At 54.5% G+C, this 15955-nt stretch overlaps 1 protein-coding gene across 17 annotated transcripts in view; it reads left to right on the plus strand.

The window, feature by feature from the left end:
• Positions 1 to 15955, plus strand: part of PHLDB1 (pleckstrin homology like domain family B member 1) — a 53202-nt gene that overhangs the window by 18478 nt on the left and 18769 nt on the right. For 12 of the 17 annotated variants that reach the window (XM_053593740.1, XM_053593741.1, XM_053593744.1 and 9 more), the window contains 8 exons: positions 432 to 557; positions 2894 to 4242; positions 7024 to 7305; positions 7731 to 7871; positions 7980 to 8117; positions 10663 to 10791; positions 11139 to 11294; positions 15757 to 15867. In XM_053593740.1, coding sequence (XP_053449715.1) covers positions 432 to 557; positions 2894 to 4242; positions 7024 to 7305; positions 7731 to 7871; positions 7980 to 8117; positions 10663 to 10791; positions 11139 to 11294; positions 15757 to 15867 — 2432 coding nt within the window. The remainder of the gene's footprint in view (positions 1 to 431; positions 558 to 2893; positions 4243 to 7023; positions 7306 to 7730; positions 7872 to 7979; positions 8118 to 10662; positions 10792 to 11138; positions 11295 to 15756; positions 15868 to 15955) is intronic. The other 5 variants (XM_053593742.1, XM_053593750.1, XM_053593752.1 and 2 more) reach the window with 1 other exon arrangement.

Raw genomic sequence — 15955 nt, forward strand, 5'->3', positions numbered from 1 at the left:
TCTCAAACTGACCCTTCTGCCCAAGGGGCAGACAGATGGATCAGGGGTGGGTTGGGAGGCCGTGGGTGTGCATGTTTTCTGAAGACCTTTCTCCATTCGCAGTGTACTTTCACATATACTGTCTTATTAACCCTGAAAGGGCAGTGGTATTATTCCCATTTTTCTGATGAGAGAATTAGAGTTGGAGGTGAACTGACTTCACCCATAGGTTTCACAGCTACTAAGGAGTTAGGATGGGGACTCTGTTCCTGGGACATGATCTTTCTTCTCTGCCCTGTGCTATAGAACCCTGCAGGTACCTGTATCAAGCACAGGGAGGGTTGGGTGTGGATTGTGTGGACCCTTCAGAGCCTGGGGTGAACCTGTTAGTGCTGTGGGGTGGAGGGAGTTTCAGCCCTGCCTGCTCTGCCAAGCATTTACTTTCTCTGCAGGCTGCATGTTGTGCCTGGGTCAGTCCACTTTCCTCCGCTTTAACCACCCGGCTGAAGCCAAGTGGATGAAGAGCATGATTCCAGCAGGGGGCCGGGCCCCTGGGCACCCCTACAGCCCTGGCCCTGGTAAGTACCCAGCTGTGGCCAGGGATTGGGTTGGCGGTACTCCTTGGACAGTCCTCCTTCTTGCCCACTTCAGTCACACTAGGGCAGGACAGTACCTATGGTTTGGGGTCATTGCCACCTGCCATAGGGTGGTAGAGAATGCCAGGCGGACACTTGGGAGAGATGCAAGGCGGTTCTGCTTAGCTAAATTGGGGACTTGTACCTTGAGGAATGGAGGATTCTTTTAGCCTGTACCCCACTGCCCTGGAGGATGCTACTCAGTGTCTGGGACCCCAGTCAACTATGTCACCACTAGGGAGTCTTACCTTTGAGGGTGACCTGAGGGGGCAGAAGGAAGCATTAGGTTGGACCCCCTAGGAAGCTCAGGTGTGTCCCACCTACAGATGATCGTGTCTTTGGGCCCTGCCCAGCTCTCAGGCCATGTCATACCCACTGATGACTCAATGGGACAGCTGCAGTTTGTGTGTGAGTTATTGATCCTTAGAGAAGAATTGCTGATTGTTCCAGGGAACCAACACAGCCCTCCCAGCCCAGCTGCCTTGGGGGTGGGGTGCTTACCAGAAGGCCACCAGTGATCCTACCACCCCAGACTTTACACTGGCATTCAGACGACTGCAGGATGACAGGTGCCAATGTGGTGCTGGGACAGGGGACATGATACATATGTTAGGTATACCTAGTTGGTTGGTATCAGTGACCTAAATGTATAGTCTGGAGACTTGAGGAAAGGTAGATGGTCACTGGAATCACTCAGTGTCCATGGGAACCCATCTAACTGTATCTCTCACAATCCTCATAATATTGGACCCAAACTCTGTCTTTTTTTTTTTTTTTTGACAGAGTCTCACTATGTCACCCTTGGTAGAGTGCCGTGGCTTCACAGCTCACAGCTACCTCAAACCCTTGGGCTTAAGTGATTCTCTTGTCTCAGCCTCCCAAGTAGCTGGGACTACAGGTGCCTGCCACAACACCTGGCTACTTTTTGGTTATAGTTGTCATTGTTTTTTTTTTTTTTTTTTGGTTTTTTTGGCCGGGGCTGGGTTTGAACCCGCCACCTCCGGCATATGGGACTGGCGCCCTACTCCTTGAGCCACAGGCGCCGCCCTATAGTTGTCATTGTTGTTTGGCAGGCCCGGGATGAGTTTAAACCTGCCAGCTCCAGTATGTGGCTGGCTCCCTAGCTGCTGAGCTACGGGTGCTGAGCCCCAAACTCAGTCTTATAATGGCTTTTACTTGCTCCCTTATCCCAAGTCTTTTCCAGTTCCCTGAGGGCTCAGAACCTGGATGCCCAATCCACTCCCCAGTTAATTTTACCCTGCTCCAAACCCAGTCTTGTCATGCCACTCCCTTAGTTGTTTGGGACAGTGGTTCCAGAGACTCCTGGTTGGTTGACTAGGCCTGGGGCAGGGCAGAGGCAGGATGTTGTTGTGGCTTAATAAGATAATTGGAGGCACTGAGCTGCACCTAGTTGCTGGCCAGCCTGGCATCCAGGAACCAGCCATTAGCACCAGATCCCTCCCCTGCCTCTGACTGGACAAAGTGTGCAGCACACACCCCTTGCCTAGCCCTGGAGGCTTTGGTTTTCTTCCCCCTGGGCCTCCGATTCCTGCATTGGGAGGCCCTGATGTACTATTAGAATAGAAGCCCCTGGAACTTCTAGCCAGCTCTTCCGTTTCCATCTCCTATGCATAACATCCACTCAGGAGCCCATCCTGAGTATAGATAGAGGAAATTGGGAGAACCAAGGCAGGGAGAATTCTAGTCTTGGGTATGTTGGCATCCACTTGGCTTAGAAGTGCCTGACATTGGGTGGTGCCTGTGGCTCAGTGAGTAGGGCGCCAGCCCCATATACCGAGGGTGGTGGGTTCAAACCCAACCCGGCTGAATTGCAACCAAAAAATAGCTGGGCGTCGTGGCGGGTGCCTGTAGTCCCAGCAGCTTGGGAGGCTGAGGCAGGAGAATCGTGTAAGCCCAAGAGCTGGAGGTTGCTGTGAGTCCTGTGACATTATGGCACTCTACCGAGGGAGGTAAAGTGAGACTCTGTCTCTACAAAAAAAAAAAAGTGCCTGACATTGTTGCTAACTCTTTTCTAAATCATGAAATGTAGTGGCAGAAGGGCTCTGCCTATTCCATCCCTATATGGGAACCCTTGGTCAGTGTTGGTTGCACGGCAGGTCAATGGCAGAGCAGGATGGTGCTGAACCCAGATCCCCAAGCTGCTGCTTCAGAGACTTTGTAGCCTCACTGTGCTAGGAAAAGGTGGGGTAGTGCCCTCAATTTTATGCATTTCCAGCTCCCTGAAATCAGCACTAAGGCTTATTTGCATTTCCCTTCAGTGGAATCAGAGAGTCTGGTGAATGGGAACCACACGTCACAGCCTGCAACCCGAGGACCTGCGGCCTGTGCCAGCCACAGTTCCCTGGTGAGCTCTATTGAGAAAGACCTGCAGGAGATCATGGACTCACTGGTGCTAGAGGAGCCTGGAGCTGCTGGCAAGAAGCCTACTGCAACCTCTCCATTGTCGCTGATGGCTAATGGCGGGCGCTACCTCCTGTCCCCTCCAACCAGCCCTGGCGCCATGTCTGTGGGTTCCAGCTATGAGAATACCTCTCCAGCCTTCTCTCCACTCTCCTCACCAGCCAGCAGTGGAAGCTGTGCCAGTCACTCACCTAGTGGGCAGGAGCCAGGCCCTTCTGTGCCTCCACTGGTGCCCGCCCGTTCTTCTAGCTACCATCTGGCCCTGCAACCCCCACAGTCCCGCCCAAGTGGTACACACTCCTCTGAGAGCCCTCGGCTGGGCAGGAAAGGGGGTCATGAGCGGCCTCCAAGCCCGGGCCTCCGTGGTCTGCTGACAGATAGTCCTGCGGCTACTGTCTTGGCAGAGGCCCGCAGAGCCACCGAGAGCCCCCGGCTGGGTGGGCAGCTGCCTGTGGTGGCTATCAGCCTGAGTGAATACCCAGCTTCTGGTGCTCGCAGCCAATCCACCAGCATTCCTGGCAGCCCCAAGTTCCAGTCTCCAGTCCCTGCTCCCCGCAACAAGATTGGCACACTCCAGGACCGCCCTCCCAGCCCTTTCCGTGAGCCTCCAGGCACTGAGCGGGTGCTGACAACCAGCCCTTCACGCCAACTGGTGGGCCGGACATTTTCAGATGGGTTAGCCACCCGCAACTTGCAGCCTCCTGAGAGTCCCCGCATGGGTCGGCGGGGCCTGGATAGTATGCGAGAACTCCCTCCATTGAGCCCATCTTTGTCCCGACGGGCTCTCTCCCCACTGCCCACCCGGACCACTCCAGATCCCAAGCTAACCAGGGAAGTGGCAGACAGTCCTCGGCCCCGGCACTGGGGAGCCCAGGGGGCTTCACCAGAAGACTTTTCCCTGACACTGGGGACACGGGGCCGTAGGACAAGGAGCCCCTCACCCACACTGGGGGAGTCTCTGGGCCCCCGCAAGGGCAGCTTCAGTGGCAGGCTGAGCCCAGCCTACAGTTTGGGTTCTCTCACTGGGGCTTCACCCCGCCAGAGCCCCTGTCCCCAGAGGAAGCTGTCCAGTGGGGACTTGCGGGTGCCAATCACGCGGGAGCGGAAAAACAGCATCACAGAGATCAGTGACAATGAGGATGACCTCCTGGAGTATCACCGGCGGCAGCGCCAAGAGCGGCTCCGGGAGCAGGAGATGGAGAGGCTGGTGAGCAGATTACAGGGAGGCTGCCACCCTCTTGGACAGGGCCTGGGCTTCTCTAGTTTCTCCACTTCCAGGATACACCTTAGTGAGCAGTATCTCATGGTTCTGGTGCCCTCCTGAAGAACTTCTTTTGAAATCTCAGGTTTATTTTATTTTTTTTGCAGTTTTTGGCCAGGGCTGGGTTTGAACCTGCCACCTCTGGTATATGGGGCCAGCACCCTACTCCTTTGAGCCACAGGTGCGGCCCTCAGGCTTTATTTTAGTTCATGCTAATTTTGCATTTATTCTACAACATAGTCTTTGTTTTAATGTACAAATTAGGTTTCGCGTTATTTATCTGAACCTAGTGAAGCTCTAGGAAAATGTACCACATTTATGGTGAGACCTTGCCCCTCCCAGTTTGAGAAGCAAGTGAGGCTGGATGAGATGATGAGAAGGCTGAGGCCAGAGAGGGGAATGGGTTTATCTGAGGTCACAGCAAGTTCTGACAGAGCTGGCATTAGAACCCAAATCTCCTGTCTTTTTTTTTTTTTTCCTCACTCTGTCGCCTTTGGGTAGAGTGCCGTGGCATCATAGCTCACACCAACCTCAAACTCTTGGGCTCAAGGGATCCTCTTGCTTCAACCTCCTGAGTAGCTAGGACTACAGGTGCCCACCATGACACCTGGCTAGTTCTTCCATTTTTAGTAGAGATGGGGTCTTGCTCTTGCTCAGACTGGTCTCAAACTCCTGAGTTCAAGCAATCCCCCCACTCCCCACCCCCACCTTAGCCTCCCAGAGTGCTAGGATTACATGTGTGAGCCACCGCACCTGGCCAATCTTCTGTCTTTTTTTTTTTTGCAGTTTTTGGCTGGGGCTGGGTTTGAACCCACCACCTCTGGCATATGAGGCCGGCGCCCTACTCCTTTGAGCCACAGGCACTGCCCCTCTTCTGTCTTTTTTGACTCTGAGACTTGTTCTTTAGAAAAGTCCCTGGCCCTTCTCCTTTCTCTTTGGACTCTGCAAAGAGATGACCCTGCTGGCCCAGGCAGGATCATCTGGGAATATGGGATCAGGGGAAGAGGGAGAGAACAGGGTGGGCAGCTCCTGGCCTGACTTCAGGCCAGCCTATATGATTGTGATTGTGTATGTCTGTGTGCATGTGTGTGGGTGCGTGCAAGGGCTGGGTGTGGCTCTGCCCAGCTGTCCTGGGGATGGCATCTGAGCTGGGTGGAGGCCAGGATTCCCCAGATAGCGCAGGGAGCTTAAGGGGCTCTGGCTAGTGTGTCTACACTTGAGCCCGTGTATAGGAGAATGGATTCTGCCCTCTCTTCTTTGTGAGAAGAGCAGAGTTCTTGGGGGCAGAGGCAGGAATCCTGGGACTGGTTTGAGGAGAACCAGAACTGAAGTGGTTTGTCTGGAAACCCTTTCAGAAAAGGTTGGGATGGTTTGGGGTGAGGGTGTCAGACAGTGTTTGTGTTGGGTGGGGAGAGACGAGGCAAGATCCCTGGTCTTCTGCTTTGCTGTATTTGCTCTTCACTGTCTGCCTAGATGAGAATGCTGCCACCGTAGGGTCTCATACTGGAGAGGGGACAGTGAGACCGCACAGGCAGAGTGGTCGGCCCAGCCTCCCCCAGCTCCTCCGTCAGCCTCCCCATCCATCCCCACACACAAACACACACTTCACCTCCAGCCCTGACCTGCTCCACCTGCCACTTTAAGTCTGGGAGGCTGCTGCCCTGCCCCTCCCACCTCAACCTGGTTGCTTATTTGGTCCTGGGGCTGGGGCGGGGCAGGGGCACCTGCCCAGCCTCCTGGGTTGGAGGCTCTGTTCCTGGTTTCTTTGCCATGGAACTAGGCAAGCGGCAGGAGGGAAGCTGGGTAAGTGTCTGGAGGCATCATGGACAAATAGAAGGTAGTGAAAGACACCTAGAGAGCCAAGGGAGCCCCAGGGGCTGGGTCTCAGGGCTGGGGGAGGGGATGAATACTGGTGACTGTATCAGATGGGGTCGGAGGTGGTGGGGAGGGGGCTGACTCAGTGGCAGGGCCATGGAGCACTCACAACCTGGGCCTGGGTATTTAAGGACTGGCAGCAGCCAACTCTGCCGGTAAGGAGCCAAGGGCTGCTTGAGGGTGACTTGGAGCTGGGGTAGGAATAAGGAGGACCGTGTCCCAGGTCTGCCTCTGTTCTCCATATGTTTGTGGCTGGGTGTCAGGTCCCTGTGGGCCCCTGAGTCTGTTTTCCAGCCTCTCTGTCTGTGTAGGTGCCCCCCCACCCCGTCTGCATGCTAGACTGTCTTTACCTGTGTGAGTGTGCGGCAGTGTGCATTTGTGCATGTCAGGGCGGGTGCCTTTGTACAGGTGTTGTGTCCTTCTGTGCCAGTGTGCTGTGGTGCCTGTAGATGTGTGTGGACTGGGTCAGCATTAGCACTCGGGTTTATCTGTGTCTCATTGTGGTCTTTAGTCTGCCTTTAAGTATGTGTTTCCATGTGTGTTTGGGTGTGTTCCTGGGTGTCCACAAGGAAGCCCCATTCTACAGTAGAATGAGAAGGGAGAGGAAACAGGAAGATGGAGAGGCTAGCCACATGGGCAGGTGGCACATTGGTCTGATCCTCCTGCCCACTTCTGAGGTACCCTGCGTCCCTCTGCTACCCCCAGATCTTGGGGTTGAGGCTCTCCTAACTGACGCCTGAGCCCCAAGTGCCTAGTGTCCTCACTGTCGCTCTTCAGGACCCCGAGCCTGTGCCTCACCAGGGTCTAGACTTCTTCCCTGCATGCCCTGTTCTTTCTGTCCATCCTCTGCAGGAACGCCAGCGCCTGGAGACCATCCTGAACCTGTGTGCCGAGTATAGCCGGGCTGACGGTGGACCTGAGGGTGGGGAGCTGCCCAGCATTGGGGAGGCCACTGCAGCATTGGCGCTGGCAGGCCGGAGGCCCTCACGAGGCCTTGCAGGGGCCACTGGGCCTTCTGGGAGGAGCAGCGAGGAACTTGGAGGTGCCACCCAACGCCTGTGGGAGAGTGTGGAGCGCTCAGATGAGGAAAATCTCAAGGAGGAGTGCAGCAGCACAGAGAGCACCCAACAGGAGGTGGCTGGAGGGGAGAGCACGGCCAGGGGGCTGGTGTCAGACCTTCGGGGAGCATTGGAGGCTATGGTGAATGTCAAGGCCCAGTGAGGAGGAAGTAGTTGAAAGATCAAGTTTGGGAAGAAACTGGAGACCAGAGGTGGAGGCAAGGAAGGGAAAGGAGGCGTCAATGAGTTTCTCAAACTATAAATATGCTTTATGACCTGCCTTTCCTTGGGGCCCCACCCAGGCCTGGCACTTAGGAGTAATATTCCCTTTGACCTTTAATCACCTGTTCCCTTATTGTTCCCTTGGCAGGGAGGGGAATTAGCATCCTGTCCCAGTCCATCTACCTTTCCCAAATGCCTGGAGGAATAGGTGATCCATTCTCTTAGTCTGATTCTAGCAGGCTCCAGGCTTCCCTGGTTGATGGCTTCCCTCCTCTCCAGCATGAAGATTCACCTAGCTCCAAGCTCCAGGGAGAGGTGCTGGCCCTGGAGGAGGAGCGGACTCTGGTGCTGGGGCGTGTGGAGAAGCTCAAAGTTCGCGTGAAGGAGCTAGAGCAGCAGCTGCAGGAGTCGGCCCGAGAGGTGAGCTGTGAGGGTCGTGAGGGTGCTGGGTGGATGCCTCCTAGGCCTTGTGAAGGCCCCAGAGAGGGGCTTGAGTCTAGCTATGTTGGTGGGGACTCTTTCCCCCAGGCTGAAATGGAGCGGGCACTACTGCAGGGGGAGAGGGAGGCCGAGCGAGCCCTGCTGCAGAAGGAGCAGAAGGCAGTGGACCAGCTGCAGGAGAAGCTGGTGGCCTTGGAGACGGGCATCCAGAAGGAGAGGGACAAGGTAACCCACATCTGGTCCAGCCCAGTGCTGGGTACCAGTGGCCTGGGAGAGAAAGAAAAATGTCTTCTCTGGGGCCCTGCACCTTGCAAGTGTCATCCATCCTGCAGACCACATGGTCTCTGTGGCCCTTCAAGGACAGGGTCCTTGTCCTCTGAGGAAGGTACCAGCTTGGAGGGCACTGCCAAGGGCTGGGCTGGTATCTGGGGTCTCCTCTGTCTAGATCTCAGTGCTACTTCTGGGTGTCTGGGTGCCTGCCATTCTGGGCCGTTCATGGCCCTCCTAGGAAGTGCCAAAGCCCCATCTTGGCCAGTGAGCAAGCCCAAGGGGCTGCTGCTGGGGAGTGATTCAGGTTTGGGGTACCCTCTTCCCCCATGTAGAGAATATCTCTCCCCATGCATGCCTCAGGTGGCTAGGTTGTGGTCTTTGGGAGATGGCCCTCAGGTCTCTGCTTGCCCTGAGCCTTCAGGATCTGTAACCCTCCTCCTAGATGGTCCCAGCTCCTGCCCCTGCCCCTTTCAGATTTCGTGCCAGCCTGCAGGGGCCACTCCGTCCCACAGGGGCCGTGCCAGCCACGCCCAAGATGCCCAACAACGTGCCAAAAGCTCTGAAGTGGAGAGGGGTCATCTATTACTGGATTTGACAGACTTTTTCCAAGAATCTATTTTTCCTTCTGGATTTTTTGAGAATATCTTCTTCCTGCCCACTATTTGGAGGATGTTAAAAATTCTTTGATTTTTTTTTTCCGTTTTTTTGAGCTTTGGCTCTGGCCCCCAAAACCACACTCCCAAATTCTGTGCCAAATTAACTCCGTGCTTACCAACCAGGCCTGCACTAACGCCCCCTCTAATTACTGTCCTGGGCTCTCCGCATGCCCCTAACTGTCAGTGCCACCCAGGCAGGGCTGAGCCATGCTCGCTTTTGCACTAACTCTGTGGGTGCCTCTGTGCCCCTGGACACTCCCTTCTAATGCTGCCTCCTTTTCTTATTATGGGACCCCAGGTTTTAATCAGAAAGGAATTGGCAGGAGGGCACAGCTTAGTTACACTCAGTGGGACATTGGCAGGAGGGTACAGGGTGGGGGAAATGCTTGGCTGTGGAGTTGCTCAGCCTGAAGAGCTCCTCCCATTGGAAATGCCTGGGCTGCTGCCTAAGGAGAGCATGAGATAACCCAAAGAAACCTCCTGGCAGCTTCCTGCACAGCGGGGGGACGCTGTCTTCCACCCATCCCACTGCCTGCCCTCAGGAGCCAAGGGGTAAGGAGGTTAAGTTGTGGGCATGGCCTTGGAGGGCTTGGACAGGGCCTCTCTGCCAACACAGTGGCTGTCCTTCCTGCCTTTCCCCTTCAGACTTCCCAAATTCAGATACCCCAATCAGAGGGTGGGAATGGGTGGCCTTCACATCTATCCCCAAGCCACTCAGAACACAGGGTAAAGACTGACTCCAAGGATAAGGAAGGACTTGGAGCCCAGGAACTGGCCTGATTAGGTCCAAGTCTCTGGGGATGGGTATGTGGGTTGGGTAGAAGGGTGGGGTTATGAGGGGGGTGCAGGGTTCAGCATTTCAGAAGAAATGTGCCTAACCTCAATCCCCATTGACCTGGGATTGCCTGGAGGCCTGGACTTCATCTTCTCTCTGGGGAAGAGAGAAGTGATTTGAGGTGGTAGTGATGGCGCTGGTGATGGTGGTGGTGGGGAAGTTTCATTGGGTTTCCCTTTCCACCCCCTAGTCCAGGGCCCAGCTCTGGCTTTGGAAGCAGTAATTACAGTTTCTCCTCTGCCTGTCCTTGGAGGGGTGACTCACAAACTCCTCCCCTCTCCCCCTTCCCGCCCTCAGAGGTGTCATCTCACCCCAGACAGAACCATCCACCTCCTCTATGTACCCTCTCCTAGGGATCCTATTACCATGGCAATGGCCTGAACTAATTGCAACCTTCATCCTTACTTAAGTTCTGCCTGCAGGGCCACCCCACCCCCACCCAGGCAAAGGAAAGGGAGGCCAAGGGGGTTGGGCTGGGGTCCCCTCTGCTGCACCGCTCTGGCTCTAACATCCCTGGCTCCTGATTCACACCAGCCCTTGGATTTAACCGTGGCCGTCACCTCCCTTTTCTCCAGGGTTAAATTTTGGTCTCTGAGCCGTGGTAAAAGGGGAGGAGTGGGAGCTCAAGGCTCTGATTTTGTGATGCAGAACCAGCCTTGGCCTTGACTGGTTTGGAGAGAAAACAGAGAGCCTTTTCCTAGGACCTAGTTCAAGAGACCAAAATCTCTGCCCTGCCCCCACACCTCTACCTATGTTACGTGGCGCGGGCACCTGAGGCCCGTCTTTCTCCCTGCTCACCTCCTTCCCTCCTCATTTTTCCCGGCTCCTCTCCGCGCACTCTCCTCTTTGAGTCCGCCTCTTTCGCTGCTCGTCCCCGCCGCCCCCGTCTCTGTCCCGCCCGGGCCGCCCTCCCGCCCCGCCTCTCCCGCCGCTGGCGGGCCGGAGTTGAGGAGTGTGTGTTCTGTTTCTCCCCTGTGCCCGCCCTCTCCCTCGCCCTCCCGCCTACCAGGAGAGGGCGGAGCTGGCCGCGGGACGGAGGCACCTGGAGGCCCGCCAGGCGCTCTACGCCGAGCTCCAGACGCAGCTCGATAACTGCCCCGAGTCAGTGCGGGAACAGTTACAGGAGCAGCTGAGAAGGGTCAGTTCCACCAGCGCCCCCTCCCCCGGCCCCCGCGGGCCACCCGCCCAGAGAAGAGAGGAGAGCGGTGGGACGGGACCACCTGGCCCCTGCAGTACCTGCCGGACACCAGGGTCGGTGCTGTGGCTTGGAGGGGACAGGAAAGGTTGGGGGATCAGCGCTCTAGGCCGTGATGCCCGAGAACGGGGCAAGGCCGAGCCGAGCAGAGGAGGTCGGGTGGGGGCAGGTTTCTTCCCCAGCTTCCCCGGGTCCAGCCCCCCTACAGCACATGCCCCTGTGGCTTGGCCTTCCAGGCCCAGAGTGGCATTGCGAGCACCACCCAACCCTCTTTGTCGCTATTGTTGAAGGAGGCAGAGGCCCTGGAGACGGAGACAAAACTCTTTGAAGACTTGGAGTTCCAGCAGCTGGAGCGGGAGAGCCGCGTGGAGGAGGAACGCGAGCTGGCCGGCCAGGGGCTGCTCCGGAGCAAGGCTGAGCTTCTGCGCAGCATCGCCAAGAGGAAGGTGTGCCCCTGCCCTGGGGCCTGCCGTGTAGCACGCCACTACCCCAGCACGTGGAGGCCAGGGGCCTGGGTTTGAATCGAGGTTCATAACCTCACAAAAGTTAGCTTCACCTTTTTGTGCCTCCGTTTCCTCATCTGTAATGAGGAACAATGAGAATTATGACAATTAAACAAGATGTGAAAACAGAATAGGCTACGACCACAGTAAGCACTCAGTGAAAGATTGCTATTGTTATTACGTGGTGACTCCCCTCCGTGTTCAGTGGAAAGTGGGTTCCGATTGCTGGGGAACAGTGGGGCAGGGTAGTGGAAGCTGGAGACGGAGGAGGAGGCTTGCTCTGCTCTTGTAGAGCTCTCTGTTGATGGAAGTGCTGCAGCAGATTTGAGATCTGGATATTAGAGCCAGCCTGGGGCCCCAGAAAGGGCATCCGTCTAGGTTGCTACCCGGCCTCAGCTTTGGCTTGGCTAAGCTACAAAACAAGTGGCAAGGGCATTGCGTCCTGGCCAGCTGTGACAGTAGGTGGTGTAACTGTCTGCTCCTGATCTCAGCCAGCCTGGTACAGACGGTGGCCCGGTGAGGGGGTAGGTGGTTGAGTGTGGAGGCAGGAGTAGAGTCAGGAGGAGGCATGGCTAGCAAGTGTTAGGAAGTAGAGGAGGAGGATGGTTGATGGCCCAAGCAGCAGGTGCTTCTATGGTTGAGGCTTGTGTCCATGCACATATGTGCTGGACTGTGCAGTTTGCCTGGATGGAGTGTACGCGGCAGGTGAGAGCAGTGAGATCAGGGGAGGGATATCCAAAAGTGGTGAGTTGGGGGATTTGCTGGCTAGTGGAGTTTGGTGATAAGTAGGGAGATGCTGGACCTCCCTTGAGTCCACATCCTTTGCGCCTTTCCCTGAGCTGCTTTGCCGTGCAAATGCCTCCACTTTCTGATGTCAGGCTGCTTATTGAAAGGAAGGAAGAAAACTGACATTTCCCAAGTACACGAGTGTGTGCCAGGCACCTTGCCAGCAGGCTTCCTTGGATTATCTCATGCTGTCCTCAGGATGGTCTCACAAGGCAGGCTTGCTTATCTCCATTTTATAGACAAGAAACTAGGGCTGATAGTTACATAGTTATGCAAAGCCTCCCGGAATATAAGCTCCAGAATCAGAACTAGAACTCCAAATTCTTTTTTTTTTGAGACAGAGTTTCATTCTGTTGGTCTGGATAGAGTGCTCTGGCGTCATTGGAGCTCACAGCAACCTCCAATTCTTGGGCTCAAACAATCCTCTTGCCTCAGCCTCTCAAGTAGCTGGAACTATAGGTGCCCACCACAATGCCCCACTCATTTTTCTATTTTTAGTAGACATAGGGTCTTCTCTTACTCAGGCTGGTCTCAAACTCATGAGCTCAAGCAATCTACCTGCCTTGACCTCCTAGAATGCTAAGATTACAGGCATGAACCATCACATCCAGCCTAGAACTCCAAACTCTATGTCCCTTCTACTCTACTATACCTGGGGGTAAGGGCTGGGGCTTCTCCAGCCTCTTCCCTCCTTTTGGAGGGAAAGTAGCAGAGAGACGTAGATCAGCTAATCTCATCCCTTTGGGGTCTGGGTAGGCATAAATTCAGGGATTTGGGGAGAAGCAGCACTAGTAGATTCCTCTTCCCATGCCTACCCTGGCCCTGGGGAAACTGGGGCTCAGCCCTTGAGGCCTGGGGGGATCACATTCTTCCTCATGTTCTTCATGAACCTTGCCTAGCTTTATCTCCCAGCCCCCCACATTCCACCCCAACCTCTGACTAGTGCCTATGTCCCCCTGTCCTCTCCACCTGACTCAGAGTGGTTCAGATTAGTGGCCTTGGAGTCCAGTAGATGTGATTCTAATCCTAGCTCTACCACTTACTTGCCAAGAGACCTTAGCTTCTAAATATGTCAGTGTTCTCACCTATAAAATGGGTATAAAGTCACCTGCCTTGAAAGGGGGTTAAAAGAGGAAACAAAAGCAAAACATTTAGCAGAGTTCCAGCTCCTAATGTATTGCTAAGTGGGAGCTCTTGCTGTGAGGATTGCAGCCTGCTTCAGTCTCCTCTTGGATTGACCCTGGATTTAGGGCATTCCCTTCTTCATGCCTTCCTCTCCCATGTCTTGCTCCTAAGGGTGATGGTTTAAAGTCACCTTTTTCAGGAAGCCCTCCTGAGATTAACCCTGCCCAGTTCCCCCATTCCCCATTCTCAATTCATTTCCTCTTAGCATGTGATTTTTGAGTCAGGCACTGTGCTAAAAGCCCTGCTGGAAATATGGAGACAGAAAAGAGCCTGGCCTTGCCTTGGATCTTATATTTGGGGTGGGATGATGGTGAACGGATATATTCACAAATAATGATAATACAAGGCAGATGGTAATATGGAATAATGTGAGCACAGAGGAGGGAGCAAAGAAATTGGTACTCAAAGAAGCCTTTGGAGAGGAAGTAGCATTTAGTCTGGACTTGGAGGATAAGTAAGATCTTAATTGGCAGAGAAGATGTGGACAGCTCTCCTGGGCTAAGGGAATGGCTTAAGGAAGGTGTGAAAGTCCACAGCTCTGTGGCTGGGTGTACATCATGGTTGAGCTGAGAGGACATGTACAGCAGGGGGACCTGCAAAGGTCTGGACCAGTTCTGGAGCTTTTTTGGAGACGATCTTACTTTGTCACCCTTGGTAGAATGCCATGGCATCATAGCTTACAGCAACCTCCAGCTCTTGGGCTCAAGTGACTCTTTCGAGTAGCTGGGAGCCACAAGATCCTCCCGAGTAGCTGGGACTATAGGCACCTGCCACAACATCTGGCTGTTTTTGGAGACGGGGTCTCACTTTTGCTCAGCCTAGTCTCAAACCTGTGAACTCTGGGCAATCTACCTGCTTTGGCATCCGGAAGTGCTAGGATTGCAGGTGTTAGCCACTGCTCCTGGTCCCAAGTTCTGGAGCTTTTGAATGCTGGGTAAGTGGTTTGTGGGTAATGAGGAACCACTAAAATATTTTGAGGAAACGAATGATCTGACCTTACTTGTGGATTTTTAACAAATTGGCCAGGTGTGGTGGCTCATGCCTATAATCTCAGCATTTTCATGCAGTTGTCATTGTTGTTTTAGCTGGCCTGGGTTGGGTTGGAACCCGCCAGCCTTGATGCACGTGGTTGGCGCCCTATTCATTGAGCTACAGGCGCCGCCCAGTCCCAGCATTTTGAGAGGCTGAGGTGGGAGTATCAGTTGAGGCTAAGAATTCAAGACCAAACTGGGCAACACAGTGAGACCCTATTTCTACAAAAACAACAACAAAATAACCAATGTTGTGGTGAATGCCTGTAGTCCCACCTACTCAGGAGGCTGAGGTGGGAGGATCACTTGAGCCTAGGAGTTTGAGGTTATAGTGAGCTATGATCATACCACTGCATTCCAGCCTGGGCAAGAGAGGGAGACCTTGTTTCTAAAAAAAATTATTCAAATAGTATTTCTTCTTAGAAAGTAATTTTTCGGGTGGCGCCTGTGGCTCAGTCAGTAAGTAAGTTTGAACCGGCCCCATATACCAAGGGTGGCCGGTTCAAACCCAGCCCCGGCCAAACTGCAACCAAAAAGTAGCCGGGCGTTGTGGCGGGTGCCTGTAGTCCCAGCTACTCGGGAGGCTGAGGCAAGAGAATCGCCTAAGCCCAGGAGTTGGAGGTTGCTGTGAGCTGTGTGAGGCCACGGCACTCTACTGAGGGCCATAAAGTGAGACTCTGTCTCTACAAAAAAAAAAAAAAGGAAAGTAATTTTTCTGGGCACAATGGTGCAGGGCTATGGTCCCTGCTATTCAGGAGGGAGGATCCTCACTATTCAGGTGGGAGGATCCTTGAACTCAAGGGATCAAGACCAGCCTGGGCAGCATAATAGGGCTTTGTCTCTATAAAAAAAAGTATTTTTCTTTTTAGAAAGATTAGAAAATTCAGATAAGCAAACAAACTTCAAGCCCATTTTAGGAAGGTATTCTGTGGTCATGTGGAATCAGATCAGAAAGTTGAGGGTGGTGCCTGTGGCTCAAGGAGTAGGGCACGGGTCCCATATGCTGGAGGTGGTGGGTTCAAACCCAGCCCTGGCCAAAAACCACAAAAAAAAAAAAAAAGAAAGTTGAGAGGGTGGAAGCAGAGGTTGATGGGAAGGTCCAGGCCAAGAAGCGCAGGGCTGGATTTGGGCGGGATGGAGGGGTTGTGGTGGGTGGAGAACTGTGCAGTGCCTCTAGGCTTTGACACCCATAGGCTGTGGGGTGAGGGAAGGGAGATTTGGGGATTTGGGGTCACTGGTTGAGGGAGGGGCCTGAGTTTTCCTGAGGTGAGTTGAGGCCAAGCAGAAGAACTGGTTGATCCCCTTTACCTGAGCCCTGGTCTGTGGGCAGGAGAGTCAGCCAAGCCTCACTTTGGGCTTAGCTCTCTCTCACCAGGGCTGACTGACCATCCCATGTCCTGTAGGAGCGCCTGGCAGTCCTGGATAGTCAGGCTGGGCAGATCCGGGCCCAGGCTGTGCAAGAGTCGGAGCGCCTGGCCCGTGACAAGAATGCCTCCCTGCAGCTGCTACAGAAGGTAGCCTCGCTCAGGCTGGGCTTGGGGGTTTGGGGGTCGGGAGTAGTTGGGTAGGTGGGAGGGAGTGCAGAAGGGCTGGGTGGAGGTT

The sequence above is a fragment of the Nycticebus coucang genome, chromosome 6, assembly GCF_027406575.1.
Source record: "Nycticebus coucang isolate mNycCou1 chromosome 6, mNycCou1.pri, whole genome shotgun sequence".
Classification (NCBI taxonomy): domain Eukaryota; kingdom Metazoa; phylum Chordata; class Mammalia; order Primates; family Lorisidae; genus Nycticebus; species Nycticebus coucang.